The sequence below is a fragment of the Hyperolius riggenbachi genome, chromosome 6, assembly GCF_040937935.1.
Source record: "Hyperolius riggenbachi isolate aHypRig1 chromosome 6, aHypRig1.pri, whole genome shotgun sequence".
Taxonomy (NCBI): Eukaryota; Metazoa; Chordata; class Amphibia; order Anura; family Hyperoliidae; genus Hyperolius; species Hyperolius riggenbachi.
The window spans coordinates 98,332,691-98,349,854 of NC_090651.1; the positions used below are offsets into that span (position 1 = coordinate 98,332,691).

General features: G+C 43.6%; 1 protein-coding gene across 4 annotated transcripts in view; it reads right to left on the reverse strand.

Annotated features, from left to right (window-relative positions):
* The window catches only part of CEP350 (centrosomal protein 350), a 109,254-nt gene that overhangs the window by 46,411 nt on the left and 45,679 nt on the right, over nucleotides 1–17,164 (reverse strand). For all 4 annotated transcript variants that reach the window (XM_068239720.1, XM_068239721.1, XM_068239719.1 and 1 more), the window contains 9 exons: nucleotides 15,892–16,856; nucleotides 15,661–15,811; nucleotides 13,684–13,826; nucleotides 13,370–13,550; nucleotides 13,132–13,277; nucleotides 11,305–11,468; nucleotides 6,685–6,795; nucleotides 4,136–4,213; nucleotides 58–152 (listed from right to left, as the gene is read on the reverse strand). In XM_068239720.1, the coding sequence (XP_068095821.1) occupies nucleotides 58–152; nucleotides 4,136–4,213; nucleotides 6,685–6,795; nucleotides 11,305–11,468; nucleotides 13,132–13,277; nucleotides 13,370–13,550; nucleotides 13,684–13,826; nucleotides 15,661–15,811; nucleotides 15,892–16,856 (2,034 nt within the window). The remainder of the gene's footprint in view (nucleotides 1–57; nucleotides 153–4,135; nucleotides 4,214–6,684; nucleotides 6,796–11,304; nucleotides 11,469–13,131; nucleotides 13,278–13,369; nucleotides 13,551–13,683; nucleotides 13,827–15,660; nucleotides 15,812–15,891; nucleotides 16,857–17,164) is intronic.

A 17,164-nucleotide genomic window follows, 5' to 3' on the forward strand; every position in this document is an offset into this window, starting at 1 on the left:
TAAGAATACAGGTTTTATATACAACTTAGAAACGTCCCATAAATAATGTTTCCATACCTAAGGCCATGAGAACGATGTCGTTTATATGGCTCAGAGGGAGAGGTGGCAGCAGGATCTGAGCTGGTAGGAGACAAATAATCATGCTCCCCCTCCTGAAAAAGGCAAAGAAGCAATAGCATCATCTTACAGTATATACACTGTAGCTTTCCAGCACATTATAGATAAAATCAGTGAACCAGAGATGAAGCACCCTCATGTATTTTACCATATATTTCAGTGGTACCATTATCAGCCCTGATAAAATCCCCGACAGAGCATTCAGTCTGGCTTTGCTCAGGAATCATTATAGCTGAGTCATTATAGCAGAGCCAGAAGGGGGCAAGCTGAGGCTTGAAAAGAAACCAGAGAAGACAGACTCAGCTATAATTAATGATTCCTGAGCAAAGCCAGACTGAATGCTCAGTCTGGGATTTTATCAGGGCTAATAACAAGCAGGATGAGCAGTGAAGAATGAAAGAGCAGAGTAGGTGTTTTCTTGCACGCACGCACGCACGCACGCACGCACGCACGCACACACGCACACACACACACACACACACTAAAATACATGAGGGTGCTTCGTCTCTGGTTCACTTTAACTTCCCACATTTTCACTAAATGAAAAAAAAGGCTAACAAAATAAGAGTGAGGACACTGAACTAAGAAAAATTGTTATTGTGATTCAAGGCTCACGGAGTAAAGCTGCTGTAGAGGATATGAAAAAAAAAATACTTCTATATAAACCAAATATAGCACAGCACAATATAACAAGGCCCTCTCATAAGCCTTAGATGAAGCTGTCCCCCTAACCTTCCGCCCCATCAACCCCCCCCAATTCCCAACCCTGGCACTCCACCCACACACGCAACCTCAAGAACGGGACACGAGCCGCTGAGCAGAAATGGGGGAAATCATGCTTCAATCCCAATTTCCTGGACTGTAAAGCTAAGCCGCTACTTTTCCACACTGCACTAACAGAAGCTAAACAAAAGTATTTTTCAGCCCCGATTGAAACACGAGCCTCCAACCAACGACGTCTCTTCGCCACCTTCAACTCCCTACTTAACCCCACTCCCCCCCCATCTCAGCCAATAACTTTGCCACTCATTTCACCAGTAAAATCGCAGCTATCCAAAATTAAATCTCCCTCCTACATTCTTCAAATTCCCTCCAACTCCTCCCCGGCCACTGCCATGCCTCACCTTCCATGGCTCTCCCATGTCCCCCCCCCCCCCTCACCTCCTCCATCCAGACTGTTCCAATGCACTACCCTCCCTCATCTCCTTCACTCCTGCCACCATTGAAGAGGTGAATCTATTGCTTGCCACCTCCTCCCCCCTCAACCCCACCCCCTGACCTGGCCTAAGTCCTCACCTCCTTGTTCAACCTCTCCCTCTCCACCAGCACGTTCCCCTCAGCTTTTAAAGAGGCCACTGTACTCCCCCTGCTGAAAAAAACCTTCACTTGACCCCTCCCTACCATCCAACTACCATCCAATCTCTCTTCTCCCTTTTGCCTCAAAGCAGGGCTGTGGAGTCGGTCCAAAAATCCACCGACTCCGACTCCTCGGTTTAGGATTCCACCGACTCAGACTCCTCGACTCCGACTCCTCTAATTTGCATATTACAATCTTGTTGATTAAAAGTATGTAACGTGAAATTTGTCTCTCAACTGCCAACGCTTAGGAATTTTACAAGACAACTGAAGTGAGAAGGATATGTAGACTACTATATTTATTCCCTTTAGACTAAAACTAGTCCTTGGTAAGAGTACTTGTAAAAGGTACAAACCGGAACAAAGAACATCTATCAGGCCCTAGGCAATGTTACTGTGGGTACATGTAAGAGTGATGTGCAGGTACTCTGCAGGGGAATAAGGAGATTCTTCCTCTATTACACATTCTTCATGCACAATCTGAACCAGATTTATGGGTGATAGACAACACCTCTGTGTTCAATGTGCACAACATTCTCAGTGGATTCCCTGCAGCTCTGTGGAGAGTGCATATGTAGAGTATAGTACTACTGTGTAACAAAGTAAACCTGAGACAGATGAAATTAAAGTTTTGTACATACCTGGTACTTCCTCCAGCCCCCTTCAGGCTAATCAGTCCCTCGCTGTCCTCCTCCGCCACCTGGATCTTCTGCTATGGGTCCAGGTACATGGGCCAGTCGGGCGTAGTGCGCATGCACACACTCCGCCGCCGGGAGCGTACTACACCTGCGCAGCACTATTGCGCAGTTGAAGAACGCTCCAGGCTGTGGGAGTGGCACGTGGCTGGACTGCGCTGACTGGCTGAATTACCAGGACTCATAGCAGAAGATCCAGGTGGTGGAGGACAGCAAGGGACTGATTGGCCTGAAGGGGGCTGGAGGAAGCCCCAGGTATGTATAAAACTTTAATTTTCATCCGTCTCAGGTACCCTTTAATTCATAGTCACCAAACCAAATTTTAACAACATATCAAATTATTTGATTTCATGAGCAAAGAGTGCGTACATTTGCATAAATCAGAATCAACGCAGAATTATTTCCATCTCGTTGACCATCTCTATTAGTGACACAGCTACACATCAGACTTTATTCTTACAGCATAGATGTTATTTAGTGTATATATAAGAGATTCCTGTGTACACATCATATATACAGTCACAATCAGATGTGTATATCTGACTTTAAAAATACAGGGTCTGCTTTATTGAAGCAGCACAAGTAACTAATTTTGATTGGTTTATTTCATTTTTGTGGACTGAGCACAGCTATTACTGTATATATACTGTATATATTCATTATTTTTAATGACTATTATGTGAGAAATAGAACATTTTATCATATTTTCTATTTTAATTACAGTTACAAATTCATTAGGAGTCGGAGCATTTTTCCCCCACTACGACTCCAGGCACCCAAAATTGCTCCGACTCCCCGACTCCGACTCCACAGCCCTGCCTCAGACTCGCTCCTTCCTTCAACCCCCTTAAGCAAGCCCTCAAAACACATTTCTTTAAAATGGCCTACCCCACTAACTCTCTCAGTCAACCACCTTTTCCACAGTCCTACCTTGTGTCCCTCCCCCACCCTTTAGATTGTAAGTCTTTGGCAGGGCCTCCCCCCTCCCTTCGTGTGTCGTCCTTAATTTCACTACCCCAGCAATGACACCCTTCTCATGGACTAACTCGGACTGGTTTTGCCGGGTTTCTGTAAAACGCATTTTATACCCTGATTGCATGTATAACCTTGTGCTAAGTTGTATAACCGTTTGCTACCTCTCTGTCTGTCACCCCTTGTTACAATATATGTATTTATTGTCCAGCGCTGCGTAATATGTTGGCGCTTTATAAATACAAATAATAATAATAATAATAATAATAATGATATAGAAGCTGTATATAACTAAACCCGAACTCTTCTGGAAGAAGAGAAAAGAAAAAGACAGCCCCTCTCTATACACAAGATCAAGCACCCACAGCTGGCTGCTGCAACATATCCTCAATCTGCCCTCTTCCTGTACTATCACACATAAATCCTCCAAATGGTCAAACAGACACTACTAAAAAGTGTGACCCAATTTGACCAAAATTCGATTGTGCCAGAGTTCAGGCACACTTGAAAGCCACAGGGCCAGATTTATCAAGCGTGTCTGAGACAAAATATTAGTAGGTTTTTAGAAATCCATGCAGAACTGTCTCAGGCACCTTAAGAAATCATTGGATAGTGCAGATTCCTTCTAAAACTGTTGTATAATAGGAGTTAGGAAGGTCTCTCAGACAGTGCAGTGTGTGAGGGGAATTGCTATTGCTGAGGTAACCAACACACCTGCTGTATTGACAGCAGCAGGCTGTGATGAGGAATTCAGCAGGTGGGAGGGGCACATCACAAATCATGTATAGCCTGCACTCTGCAATCATGTCTAGCCAGCAGTTCTACACCTGTAGAACTGCTATCAAGCACTTCTTAATCTGCGCCAGTTTAGGGATGCATTTGCACTTTTCTTAACTGTAGTGCATCTCTAGAAATTCATGCTAGAGATTGGTAATGCATTGATAAATCTCCCCCACAGACTTCAAATGTCAATCTCAAAAACAAACCCCACTCACCTCTTGTGCCCGAACTGAAGGTTGGGGTGCAGATGATTCTAGAGTCTTTTGGAGACGCTGTAACATTTCTGCCTGTGTCTGTGGGTAAACCATGCATTAGTTTTGAAATATACATTTATAAAAAACGATTCCATTCCAAGTACTAAAAAAAGAACTGTAATGATACATCATAGAATGGATAATTTAGGATACCCATTATCCTGGTTTTAACACCAGAAACACTTCTTATATCTACAGTATATATTAAAGAATATTGATATGTAACCCCACCCTCCTACTGAGATTTGGCCTAGACTATGATGGCATGCAGCCTTTTCCCCCAGAGCACTCTGGGAGGTCAGGTGATGTTCCTTCTCACAGTACAGAGGAAAGAAATAATATTTCATGGTAATTCCCCTTGCCAGCAGCAAAGATGCTGGCATCTATGACAAATTTAAGGTGAGGTAAGAATTTACACAAAATTTATAAAAGAATATTGCAAAAAAAATAATTTTATTCATTATGTTCTATACAACAAAGTTAATCTAATAACTAGTAGCTAACCATTTAACTACACTATTCCACTTTTTCTCTCTTTCATGCATTTCCAGTCTTCAAGAGGTAAAGAGGTTTTTTTGGAATTTCAGAAGTGTAAAGAAAGAGTTTCTTTTTTCTACTGATTGCTGACTTTGGATTATCTACTAGTAAATATTAAATCATTCATAACATTACATGCCTTAGGCTCCCGAAGTTACCGGGAGCCATAGCGGAGGATCATGGAGGCAGCGGACAGCGGCGAGGAACTGATCAGGCCGAAGAAGGCTGGAGGAAGCCCCAGGTATGTATGAATTTTTACTTTTAATTAATCTCAGGTTTACTTTAATTTTAGTCTAGAACATACATGGCTATTCTCTAGCCCATGGACCACATTTGGCCTGCAGAGCCATCAAATTTGGCTCTCAAGTAGTCAAGAAGCTATATTGGAGTTGAAACTCTAGACCACCAAGGAAGCCATTAAGGTGAGGGAGGGAGCTGTATAGGGGAAGAAGGGGAGGGGGGGCTCAATAGAAACCAGGGGAACTATGTAGGGGAGGGAGGGGTCACTAGATACCAGCGAACTGAATAGAGGAGGGAGAACCTAAACACCAGGGAACTGCAGCGGGGAGGAGGACCACTAGACACCCTGGAACTGTATAGGACAGTGATCTGCAAACTTGGCTCTAGAGCCGTTAAGGAATTACAAGTCCCACCATGCATTTGCCTTTATGGATCATGACTGTGGCTGTCAAGACTCCTGCAATGTATTGTGGGACTTGTAGTTCCTTAACAGCTGGAGAGCCAAGTTTTCACATCACTGGTATAGGGGAAGGAAGGGGACCATTAGAAACAAGATAACTTTATAAAGGAGGGAGGTGGCCATTAGACATTCAGATTGGCCTGCAACTTGATCCCAGTATTCAATTTTGGCCCACTTTGTAATTGAGTGACACCCCTGGTCTAGCAGATCCCCCATCAAGTCATTCGGTATGACATGATGTTGTATTCTCCACTGATAAATGACAAAGCAGGAAATTCATTAGATTACAATTCTTAAAGAAAAAGCAACAGCAAGATGCGGCAGGCTATAGGGAACCCTGGGTACCAGGCTTTAGATTAAGTAAAGAAAACCTGTACTGAAAAAAAAAAGTTCCCTTGGGGGGTACTCACCTCAGTAGGGGTAAGCCTCTGGACCCTATCGAGGCTTCCCCGTCGTCCTGTATCCCACGGCGGTCTCGCTGCAGCCCCCGGAACGCACAGGCGACAATTTGTCACGCTGTGCAATATTTACCTTTTCTGGCTCCAGCGGTGGCGCGGTTGTCCGCTCTACTGCGCAGGTGACTTGCGCCCTGCGCAGTAGAGTGGCCTGATGGAGATCGTTTTTTTCGCCTATCTCCGTGCAGAGCGAATACTGCCCCTGCGTTGGACGCAAATATTTACATCGCCGCTGCTCCGGGAGGATTTTCGCCGCCGCCGTGTGACAGAGGAGGACAGGGGAAACCTCAATAGGATCCGGTGGCTTCCCCCCCCTTCCACCCAAGGTGAGTACCCCCCAGGGGAGGTTTTTTCGTTACAGATCTTCTTTAATCATAATCCTGGGAATACACAGTTCATTTTGTAGCTGATTAGATGGTTCGATAGAGAATTTCCGACATGTCCGATCTCCCTTTCAATTCTTTGCCGCTCGATTTCTGATAGAAGTGACTGTAAAAAGATAAGAAAAAACGAGCGGAGGAGAAGAGAATTGACTGCAGAATTGAGCGGCAAAAACGATCGAGAGCAGAAACGCACGGCAGAAACGAACCGTGTATTCCCAGCATAAGTGGTGGCTGGATAGTGTACTGGTTAAGGGCTCTGCCTTTGACATGGGAGACCAGGGTTCAAATCCTGGCTAGGTCAAGTACCTATTCAGTAATGAGTTCAAGGCAAGACTCCCTAACACTGCAGAGTGGCCTCTTGAGCGCTTTGAGGCCGACAGGAGAAAAGCGATATACAAATGTTTGGATTATTATTATTGTTGTTTTTAGTCTCACCTGTGCAGCCATCTGCCGTGCCTCCTCTAGCTGTCTCATACTTGCTTGGGCCTCTTGTTCTGCCTGCAGTCTCAGAGCAGCCATGCTTTGCTCATGACGCTGTTGCTGAGCCTGTAAGACACACAACAAGTTCTTTAGAAAGGCAGAAAACAAGATTTAAAAAAACCCTTTATTTACCACATAAATGTGTTACACAGACAAGTGCACATATAACATGCCAGTAATAATACTATACGGTAACCTCACAGAGGAAAGGAAATTATATTTATTGCAGTCTCATGTCCTGTAAGCAGGAACACCAAGGCTCATATGAAAAAGGAACTGCAGTAACAATAACGTAATGAAAAAAAGTGCTCAATTTTTACAATAATTATTTATAAAGGATTTAGTCAGTCCATTGTAAAATCTTTCCTCTCCCCGATTTACTTTCTGACATGTATGACATGGTGACATCTTTACTGCTGGCAGGTGATCTCTGTGGTAAGAGAGGATGCATTTTTGGCAGTTGGAAATAGCTGTCATTTCCCACAATGCAACAAGGCTCCCACGGTGTGAAGTCAGCAACCTGGTGCTGACATCACACTGTGGGAGGGGTTTCACCACAATATAAGCCATACAGAACCCCCTGATGATCCATTTGAGAAAGGAAAATATTTTTCATGGGAAAGAGGATATCAGCTACTGATTGGAATGAAGCTCAGTCCTTAGTTATGGTCCCTCTTTAAAGGGGAACTGAAGAGAGAGGTATATGGAGGCTGCCATGTTTGTTTCCTTTTAAGCAATACCAGTTGCCTGGCAGCCCTGCTGATCCTCTGCCTCTAATACTAATAGCCATAGCCCCTGAACAAGCATGCAGCAGATCAGGTGTTTCTGACATTACATTCAGATCTGACAAGACTAGCTGCATGCTTGTTTCTGGTGTTGTTCAGATACTACTGCAGAGAAATAGACCAGCAGGGCTGCCAGGCAACTGGTATTGAGTAAAAGGAAATAAATATGGCAGCCTACGTATACCTCTTACTTCAGCTCCCCTTTAAAGAACAAGCGACACCACCCATGCTAACCTAGAAATAAAAAACATATATAAATAGATAAATACTACTTCTACTTACATAACAGATGTAATGTGCTATCCCCGTAGTGATTCCTGTGAATTTCATAAAGGAAAAGCAGAAAATCCTATTCTAGGCAGTGGCCATCTTGCCAAGCTAATGCTGACATCATATCCTCCTTGACTTGTTTCCCCCCCTCCTTTATCTTGCTCATTGTGTATTCATTAGCTGCCCTCCTCCCAGAGTCTTCAGACACTCCCACTGAGGTGTATACTAACATCTACACTGTCTTTTTTTATTTACACATCCAACCACTGAGTCACCTCAGCCTTGCTTGTAAACACAAGTAATCAGCTAGGCAGAGAAATAAACGGAAGAGGAGGGTTAGATAAAAAGAACTCCCAGCATTCAACTCTTTGGCACGGTTTGGTACTCGGGCCAGTGCTCCTAAAGTATGTGATAACTACAAACCATAACAGCAGAAAAAGTTTTGCAAGATTTGAATGCAGGATTAGCATCTTCATCACGTAATACACTCAGACCAGTTGCTGTTGAAATTTGATTTTTATGGTGACAATACCACTTTAAAAGGATACCCGAAGTGACATGTGACATGATGAGACAGACATGTGTATGTATAGTGCCTAGCACACAAATAACTATGCTGTGTTCCTTTTTTTTCTCTGCCTGAAAGAGTTGAATATCAGGTATGTAAGTGGCTGACTCAGTCCTGACTCAGACAGGAAGTGACTACAGTGTGACCCTCACTCATAAGAAATTCCTCTTTTTAGCTTTTTCTTGCCCTCAGAAGCCACTTTCTGCTAGGAAAGTGTTTTATAGTTGGAATTTCTTATCAGTGAGGGTCACACTGTAGTCACTTCCTGTCTGAGTCAGGACAGAGTCAGCCACTTACATACCTGATATTTAACTCTTTCAGGCAGAGAAAGAAAAAAAGGAATATAGCATAGTTATTTGAGTGCTAGGCACTGTGCATACACATGTCCATCTCATCATGTCACTTCAGGTATCCTTTAAAACTATGGACGTTGAATGAGGGACGGTTTCAGTTAAGACAGTTGAAGTAAAAAACACCAAAATCAAGAAGACGTTTTTTAATTTGTCTATTGAGTGGCAAAACTAGGACGTCTCTCACCTGGGCCATAGGAGGTCCTTTTGTTTTTATTTGAATAAATTAATTCTGTATTTACTAATAATGAGTTCCTGCTGTGGGTGCACTAAAATTTCAACAAATTGTCAGCATTCATATAGCTTACGCTGTTGTGTGTATGGATGTATAATGTAGCACTCTTTGAGATTAGTCGGAAAGCATCTGTCCCATGAGAGGACATTTATGTCCCAAGAGAGGGGGTGGGGAGTCTCATTATGAAGCAGATCTACCGTTGCTACCGACATGCACCTGCCCCCTTTCAAGCAAGTTCTTTATGTGTGGAGCAATCCTTTTTGGCCAGAAATTACAGTAGGGGGGTCATGTTGGAGCATCAATCTCGGGCAGATTTGATCGCAGTGATGGAATCTGCCATGAACAAAAAATATCAGTAACTGTATGGACCCCTAAAGTGAATATACATAGCTAGTTCCCCATACTACCTAGATGTGGTAAGATTGGACTACCATGATTGTATCCCTGATGGGCACCTTAAAATGGAGGATTCTGAGATCATTCTGCTTACATTTATGCAGAAGGAGACACTGTACACAGAGAAATGCACATTGATTTGGTTGGGGGGTGGGGAGAGACAAATGCACACAGGCTACACACACACACACACACTAACTCTCTGTACACCTACACGCATCCTGGCAAACACAGCACACACACAGTCACTCTTAAGCCTCATACACGCTCCTGAATAAAGTCGGCCCAGGTGGCTGATAACGATCGAATCAGCCGATATTTAAGCTTGTATATAGAGGCCCCACTTGATGCCGGTGGGTTGGGAGTGCGTAGCTAGCGGCGTTCGATTTGGAGGCGACCGAAGCAGCATAGCGGCAGCAATAATCTCACCTGTCCGGCTGGTGCGGATCCCCGGAGTACATGCTGTCACTTCTTCCTGGCCCGTGACAAGCCGAAGTTCAAACAGTAGAGCGCTCTCTACTGTATGAACTTCAGCTTACCACAGGACAGAAAAGGAAGTGAAGAGGACAGCAGAAGTGAAAGCAGGGACCCCAGGCCTGTGGACAGGTGAGATTATTGCTGCTGGTCGGGGAAACCCAAATGGGCAGGTGGCGGCAGCTATTCAGATTTTGAATCAATGTCATGCTAAAATAGATTCAAAATCTGTGTGCACAGCCAATAGATCCCTCTCTGATCACATTTGATCAGAGAGGGATCTATCTGTTGGTCGATCTGGTGGCCATCGACCAGTGAATGGCTACCTTTATTTACATACAAAGGTGAGGACTTAAAACCTTAAAGGCTCATACATACGTGCAACTTAATGCACTACATGATCAGCCGCACAACTTACACGGCAAGTACACACACACGTCCTGATTAACTAAACAACCAACTTATTTAAAGTGTACCAGAGTTGAATTAAATTATAAGTGTTATACATACCTGGGGCTTGAGAGCCCAGCCGCTGGAGAGATACGCAACGGGCGCACTTCTCTTGCGCAGACTGGCCGCGACTGGCTGAAGTTACGGGACCCGGTACAGAAGGAGAAGACTGAGGACGGCGGTGTGGGAGTGATCCGTGCACATGGGGCTAGAGGAAGCCTCAGGTATGTATAAAACTTTATTTAATTCAGCTCTGGTTTCCTTTAAATACTGCACGCACCAACATGACTGCATTCAAAAACAACAAGTTGTTCAAACAAATTGTACACAGTGGCCAACATGCATGGTGGTTGAGCAGGTTGATCCAATGGGTGGATCTGGCAAACCACCTGTTATCAGATGGACAACTTGTTTGCCAGGCGTACACATGCCCAACTATGCTCCAACAGACCAAGTTTAGAAGATAGTTGGATGAAATAGTTGCACGTGTGTGTGTGTACGAGCCTTAGAGTGAACCTCCAGACTAAAAATCTACTCAGCAGAACTGAAAAGGCTTGGTGTTTAACAGTTTCACAGCATCAGAACTATGTTTTTGTTACAGAAGTCATTTTCAGCTGCATTTTTAGCTAAGCTCCACCCCATCAAAGAAAACTGCCCAGGCTTTTTCCTTCTGATGCTGTGCAAAGCATGATGGAGTTTCCTATGTTATTCACATTGCCTAGCAACTGGGAGGGGTGATCAGGACAGAGGACAGTTGGAACTGTGTCTCATGCTCCCTGTCACCTTCAACCAGAAAGATGCCCTTATGAAATCACAAACATCTGCCTGTTCTTTTAAAACGGTGGGTAAGAGATTATATTACCTATCTATTTTAATTAACATAACTAATGTAACTTAATGACAGTATGTTTGTTTAGTCTGAAGTTCCTCTTTAATACAAACAGGTTATTAAGCCACTTCACATTTACAATGCTGATTGAGGTTTTGTAATAAGTTTTGATTTGCCTTATCACCAGCATGATGTCAGACGAATGTAGGTGTAGTTACCTTTAGGATCTGAGCAAGCGAAACAGTTTCTTGTTGTGCAAGTGAAATTCCTCGGACACGCTCCACATCGCACAGCTGGCGAACAGATTCCTCCATGGCGCCCAGGTAGTTGAGCTCTGCAGACATGCGCTGTTGTAGACCAGCCGGAGAAAATCGCATAGAGCCTGCAACATGCCCATTCATTAAAAGGTTATCCCACTTTAAAAGCAAAAAAAAAACAAAAAAAAAAAACAAACCCCTTAAAACTACATATGTGATCAGTACCTATGCCATTTTGCACTGGAAAGCCATTTAGGCCTCTTTCACAGTGTGACGTTAAAGTCGCATGTTAGAAAATGTTTCACCGCAGACTAACGCACAGCAATACTAAGTCTGTGTGACATTCACAGTGCGCACGCTGCGTTTGTGCGTAATGTGTAGCGTTATTAGAAAGTGCTGCATGCTGTGCGTTATACACGTTATTAGCTGCGTTAGACTGTTTGCGCATGATCAGTAATGACTTGGAAGCATACTTTTCATTGCCTGCATGCTCTACTGTATGCGACGATAACGGGGCATTAAGTTGCGTTGCGACTTTTTTAGGACATTGCATTGTAATTTGCGTTGGGACTTTTAACATTGCATCAAAACGCAACATCCTACTGTGAAAGAGGCCTTAATATCTCAACTTCAGTCTGCAGCTACTATAAAACTTTTCTTAAGAAATTGCAACAGTTTAAGATATCCAGAATTCCCCTCATCTCAAGGGTACATAAGCCATAACAAGAAAATAGTAAGAGCCCGTTTCCACTTGTACGAATCTGCATGCGTTTTCTGCATGCAGATTCGAATAACCAATACAAGTGGATGGACCTGTTTCCACTTGTCAGAAATCCTGTGCAGTTTTGTGTGCAGGAAAAATCTGCACGGCAGAGCCATCAGAATTCGATTCGCTTACAATGCATTTAATAGGAAATTTGCACACGTTTTTCGTATGCAAATTTTACAGCGAATTCGCTGGCCTTTTTGCATAAAATCAATGTAAAAGCACACAGGCACTGACATGGTTAAATTCGAACGCCTGCGAATTTGCAGTAAAATTGGCATCCGCGTGCAAATTTGTTTTGCGTTCTCCGTGACTAATTCGCACCGCACAAGTGGAAACGGGCCCTGAGACTTATTACATCTCTTTGCACCATCCCCGCTTTGCTATGTTTATTCCACTTGCATTAATTGTACAGCAGGGGTGTCAAACTGAAATAAAAAGTGGGACGAAACAGAACACTTTTGACCTTTGTGTGCCAACTTCAATGTCTAATGGCCGCCTTCCTCAAAGTTTCCCTGTAGTCAAATGGCCCCGCTCTCTCCCCTCTACAGCACCATGGTGTCTAATAGCTCCCATACAGTTCCCTGGTGTCTAGTGCAATATAGCCTTCCTGGTGGTCTAAAGTGGGCCACATATAATTCAAAATGGGGAAACTACTTGCAGGCCAAATATAAAGACTATGGACAGATTTTACATATACGTTCTGCAGGAAGAAGGGATCCTACACATACTGGGTATGTGCAGGCGTAATTGGCAATGGTCACTTTATCTCAGCAACAGCGGACACAATCATGCCAGACAGCTTTTGTAATTAAATCAGGGGATGCTGCAGTGACCAGAGAAAAAAAAACAGACAAGCCCCAGGTTGGTCTATAAAATAAAGCTAATTAAAATACTTCAACTATATAGAGGCGATTTAAGGATCTTTTCTCTTTGTGAATGTCAACATATGCTTTAAGCACAAAAAAATTTACAAATCACCCTAATTCGCAGTAAAGACGCGTAGAAGTATCACCACATACTTTGTCCTGAGGCAGCCAACAGCCCGGGCGCTTGTGTTCCTGCTGCAGCGGTGGCTGGTTGTAATGGCGGTGAAGGCATTTGTCTTCCCGCTTCCTGAAGGCTGGAGTGATTGCTTTTACTGTCTCTTCCTCCATCAGACAAAAGGCTATCGTGGAAAGAAAAAGACGCACCTGAAACTTAGCTGTTGCTTCACACAGAGACCACTAGTATAACATGAAATATGCACAAGCAATGCACCTTGCGATGGATTGAGAAGAGAGGTCGCCCATTGTGCTGTCAGAGTCAGAGCCAGCAGAATTCTCTCTTCCAGGAACCACAGCTTGGCCTTGCTTGCTAACCTGGCTTTTATGTTCAGAGCCCGACAGGTTTTGCACAACATCTGCAGACACTTGAGGGCTGCCATTCTGTAAGCCCTTTCCTGCATGGTAAAAAGACAACAGATAAGAGTACATTTGTGTTTTCGTACTTAGTTTTCTTTATTGAGGAGCAAGATACAAAGTCATCAAAATTCATTAGAACACAACGGCATAACTGGTAAAAGGTTTTCTTACGTTTTGAGCTCCCTCCCTGAGAGCAAGCCGATAGTGGGGATGAGGAAACAGAGGGTGGCTGTGAAGAATGCGGCGATGTCACTTCACTTTGAGGTTTGACAACTGATAGGTCTTCCTTGACACTGGAATGAGTGGTGTCCACACTGTGGAATAAAAGATAAATTATTATTGATTTATATGGTGCTAACATATTTCAGAATGATGTGCAGATACATATACAAGACAACTGCCATTATAGACAAAAAAAAAAAAAAAAAAAAAAGGAGAGAAACATATAGCACATTTTATGCCAAGAAAGCAGACAGTCAGAAAATACAGCAATACCAAGATACAACATGAGAGAGTCCGGTCTATACAAGCCTACGATTCCACAGTTAATATGGAGGACCGGTTACGCTCAACATTGTCTATGCATTGTGTACCAACAGGCGAGTAGTGCTGTGCAGTGGTTTAACAAACTCCTACAGGATGTCTGAATTTTATTCTATTTGAAATAATAAATAAACAATTCTAAGCTGTGGTGTAACAAAAAATTGTTGGTCCCTATAGGAAAATTTTGATGGGGCACCCAGACCAAGGCACACAAGCAATGAGTTTCCTCTACCCGATAGATTAAAGTCATAAACAATTTATTGTGCATTCAGCACATGGAAACACAAGTAAAATCACAGTATGGTAGAAAAAAAAATATTGGTAAACACACAATGGACCACCTTGGCCACTGTCTGCTCCAGGGCCCTAAATGCAGCGGCTATGGCTATTGTTATGCTCTTGATATTACGATAGAGTTCATCGGTACTCCCTGACCTGTTATGTTAAAACTCTATGGCAGTCACTGTGTGGGAGATGTCATTTTCTCTCCTCATCATCTCAAGAGGTAGCCGCTGGACATTTTTTTTTTCTATCTAGCCCTTTTCCTGTAACACTGTACAGAGGGGTAGTGGGCCTTCTGTCATCTTTCACTACTTTCTACAGGAAATGTCACAAGCTCCTTTTCTTTCCAAGATGGGGGCAAACTGCTCACTAGTTGAGGCCTGGCTGATGCTGCATGTGAAGAAGCTGGAGGGTTTAAGGACTCACAGCCAGGAGGAGTTTTTGAGAGAAAAAAAGTGCAGGAAGAGTGAAAACAGATATACAGTACATACACACAATCGGGAGAAACAGTACAATATTTTCCCTATCCTCCCTGACAATCAGAAAACTTGGGAGATGACTTAATGTCAGTATTCCTGCTGCTCAGAGCTGCCCGTCGCTCTTACTGTCAGCGTAGAGAAAGAGGCATATATCTCTTGCCACCACTGTATTCCCTGTAATGGAGTGCTCAGCAGCATCCAGAAATAAATAATCCACTCATGATCTCAGCAATTCGTCACAGCGAAGTGTGAATATTAGTGGCTGGGGACAAGGGCACTGAAAAACAACATTCAGAGGGACCAAAACGCTACTTAAAAATATCTAAACAAATTACTTGGGGAAACATCTGCATGAACTGCTGACTGCTGATACCTTTAGACCGGTTTTACACCTGGCCAGAGCATTCGGGTGCAATGCTCCGCCCACCTTGCATCGCAAAACTACTTCCATATAACCCTGCGGCAGAGTGCGCCAACAGGGTCATATGCATAGCACCGCCCCCTGCATGCCCCTCACCCAGTGACATACTCCCTGCTGGAAAGGAAGTATGTCACTGGGATTCCTGACTTCCCCGTTGCATTTGTGTTGTTCCCTGCATGTGCGCCTCCACCAACTTTTTAAAAATTTCTTCCGCTGCCAAAGATGGTAACATGCTGTTAAATTTGCAGCAGCGATTCGGAAACTTCCACACGCTGCGGTTAGTGTACTAGGCCCATACACTTTCTTTGCTGTTGCGTTACCCTGCGTGCAGAAAGGGTAACCCAATGCAAAAAAGTGCCCTAGTGTAAAAGGGGCTTTCATTTACAAAGCAACTTTTTATTTTTTTATTATAAAAATGCTCACCTTAGATGAGCAGACTTCTGGGAACTAATGGCTGATTCACTAGCTTGAGACGAAACAAAATCATCTGCATAGGAGATACTGTTCTGAGGACTGGCTGCAGAAGGCACACGCTGGAATTCAGGTGCAGGGTCTTCAGAAAGTCCGTTCAATTCTAAAAGAAACATCTTTATTTAAGCAAAACGTTCCTAAAATGAAATATGGGGTGCGCATTAAAAATAATATAAGACTCACCTTTGCCATAGAGCTGGTAGGACCTAGTAAATATGTTGATAACGCTATGGGGGCTTCCTTTGGCCAACTCCTCCCAAGGACCATGGACATCAAGATTAATGCTTGACGTTGGCAATGGTGAATACTTTTCAGCCTCCCTCTGAAACTCTGTAAGTGGAGCAAATGATTTGGTGTCCCGAGTGCAGAATTCTTTATTTCTAAGGGTTTCTGCAAAGTGGTGTGGTAACTCATGTTTGGGGAGACCCTCCCCTTCAGAAAAGCTGCCATCACTCACAATGGGTCCTTCACTGAGAGAGCTGGTGCTAGAGTTTGGAGACAGGGAGACTTTCTTTGGCACTTCAGAAGACCTTGCAGGCTGTTCAAGTCTTTGCAAGGAAAATTTTTCCTCATCTCGGACATCACATGTCCCTACAGAGGTGGAAGGCCGAGGAATAAACTCCTCAGGTTGTTTTCTGTAGAGATGGTTTGCCCCAGGAAGTTCTTCCTCTGTGAAATGACTTGAACAAGTGTTCAGCATTTTCTGTATTCTACTGGAGAAAACATCCTCTCCACTCTCTCGCTCTGGTGGGCTATCTGGCTTTTTCCATGCGGTCTTTATTGCAGGTCTTGGCTCTGGATCAGCAGACCATGCTGAAGGAAAGTTAAGTGAACCCCCAGCCAGCTTTTTAGCTTCATTTTCAATCCTAGAGGAGAGGGACACTGCTGTTGCCTTCAAGGATTCTATGCGGTTCAAATTGCTCTTGAAGTCAGTGGATGGTTTTACTTGCCCGTCCACCTTATGACTAGATGGGACATTATTTGGAGAACTTTTCCAGGTGCTGAATAATGATTCCAAGTCTTTAGGCAGGACAAGGTACTGTGGAAGAAATCCAGATCCCCCTTGTGTCAGACTAGAAGAATGAGGTAATAGACTTTTTGAGGTCAGCCTGTCTGGTTGAGGGTAGTAAGCCTCTGTAAGGTCATTCCTGAAAATACACAAACATAATTCACTTGCACACATAAAATATTTTTAGATCAAGGGAAAAACAGAGTGACCCAAATGTGAACGCTTAGCTCGGGCCAAATAGGTCCTACTCTCCCCAGTTTAGCTGCAGTAATTTATAGTGAACCTACTGTATATGCAAATGATATAGGAATAAAAATCAGGCCTGAATTGTAGATGGTGCCTGCTCCTTCCTTCAAAAAGTTGCTGTCAATGGCCAACTTTCACTAGACAGATGCCCACTAATCCTGTCATGCATATCACATGACTAAAGACTGAAAGGTGACTAAA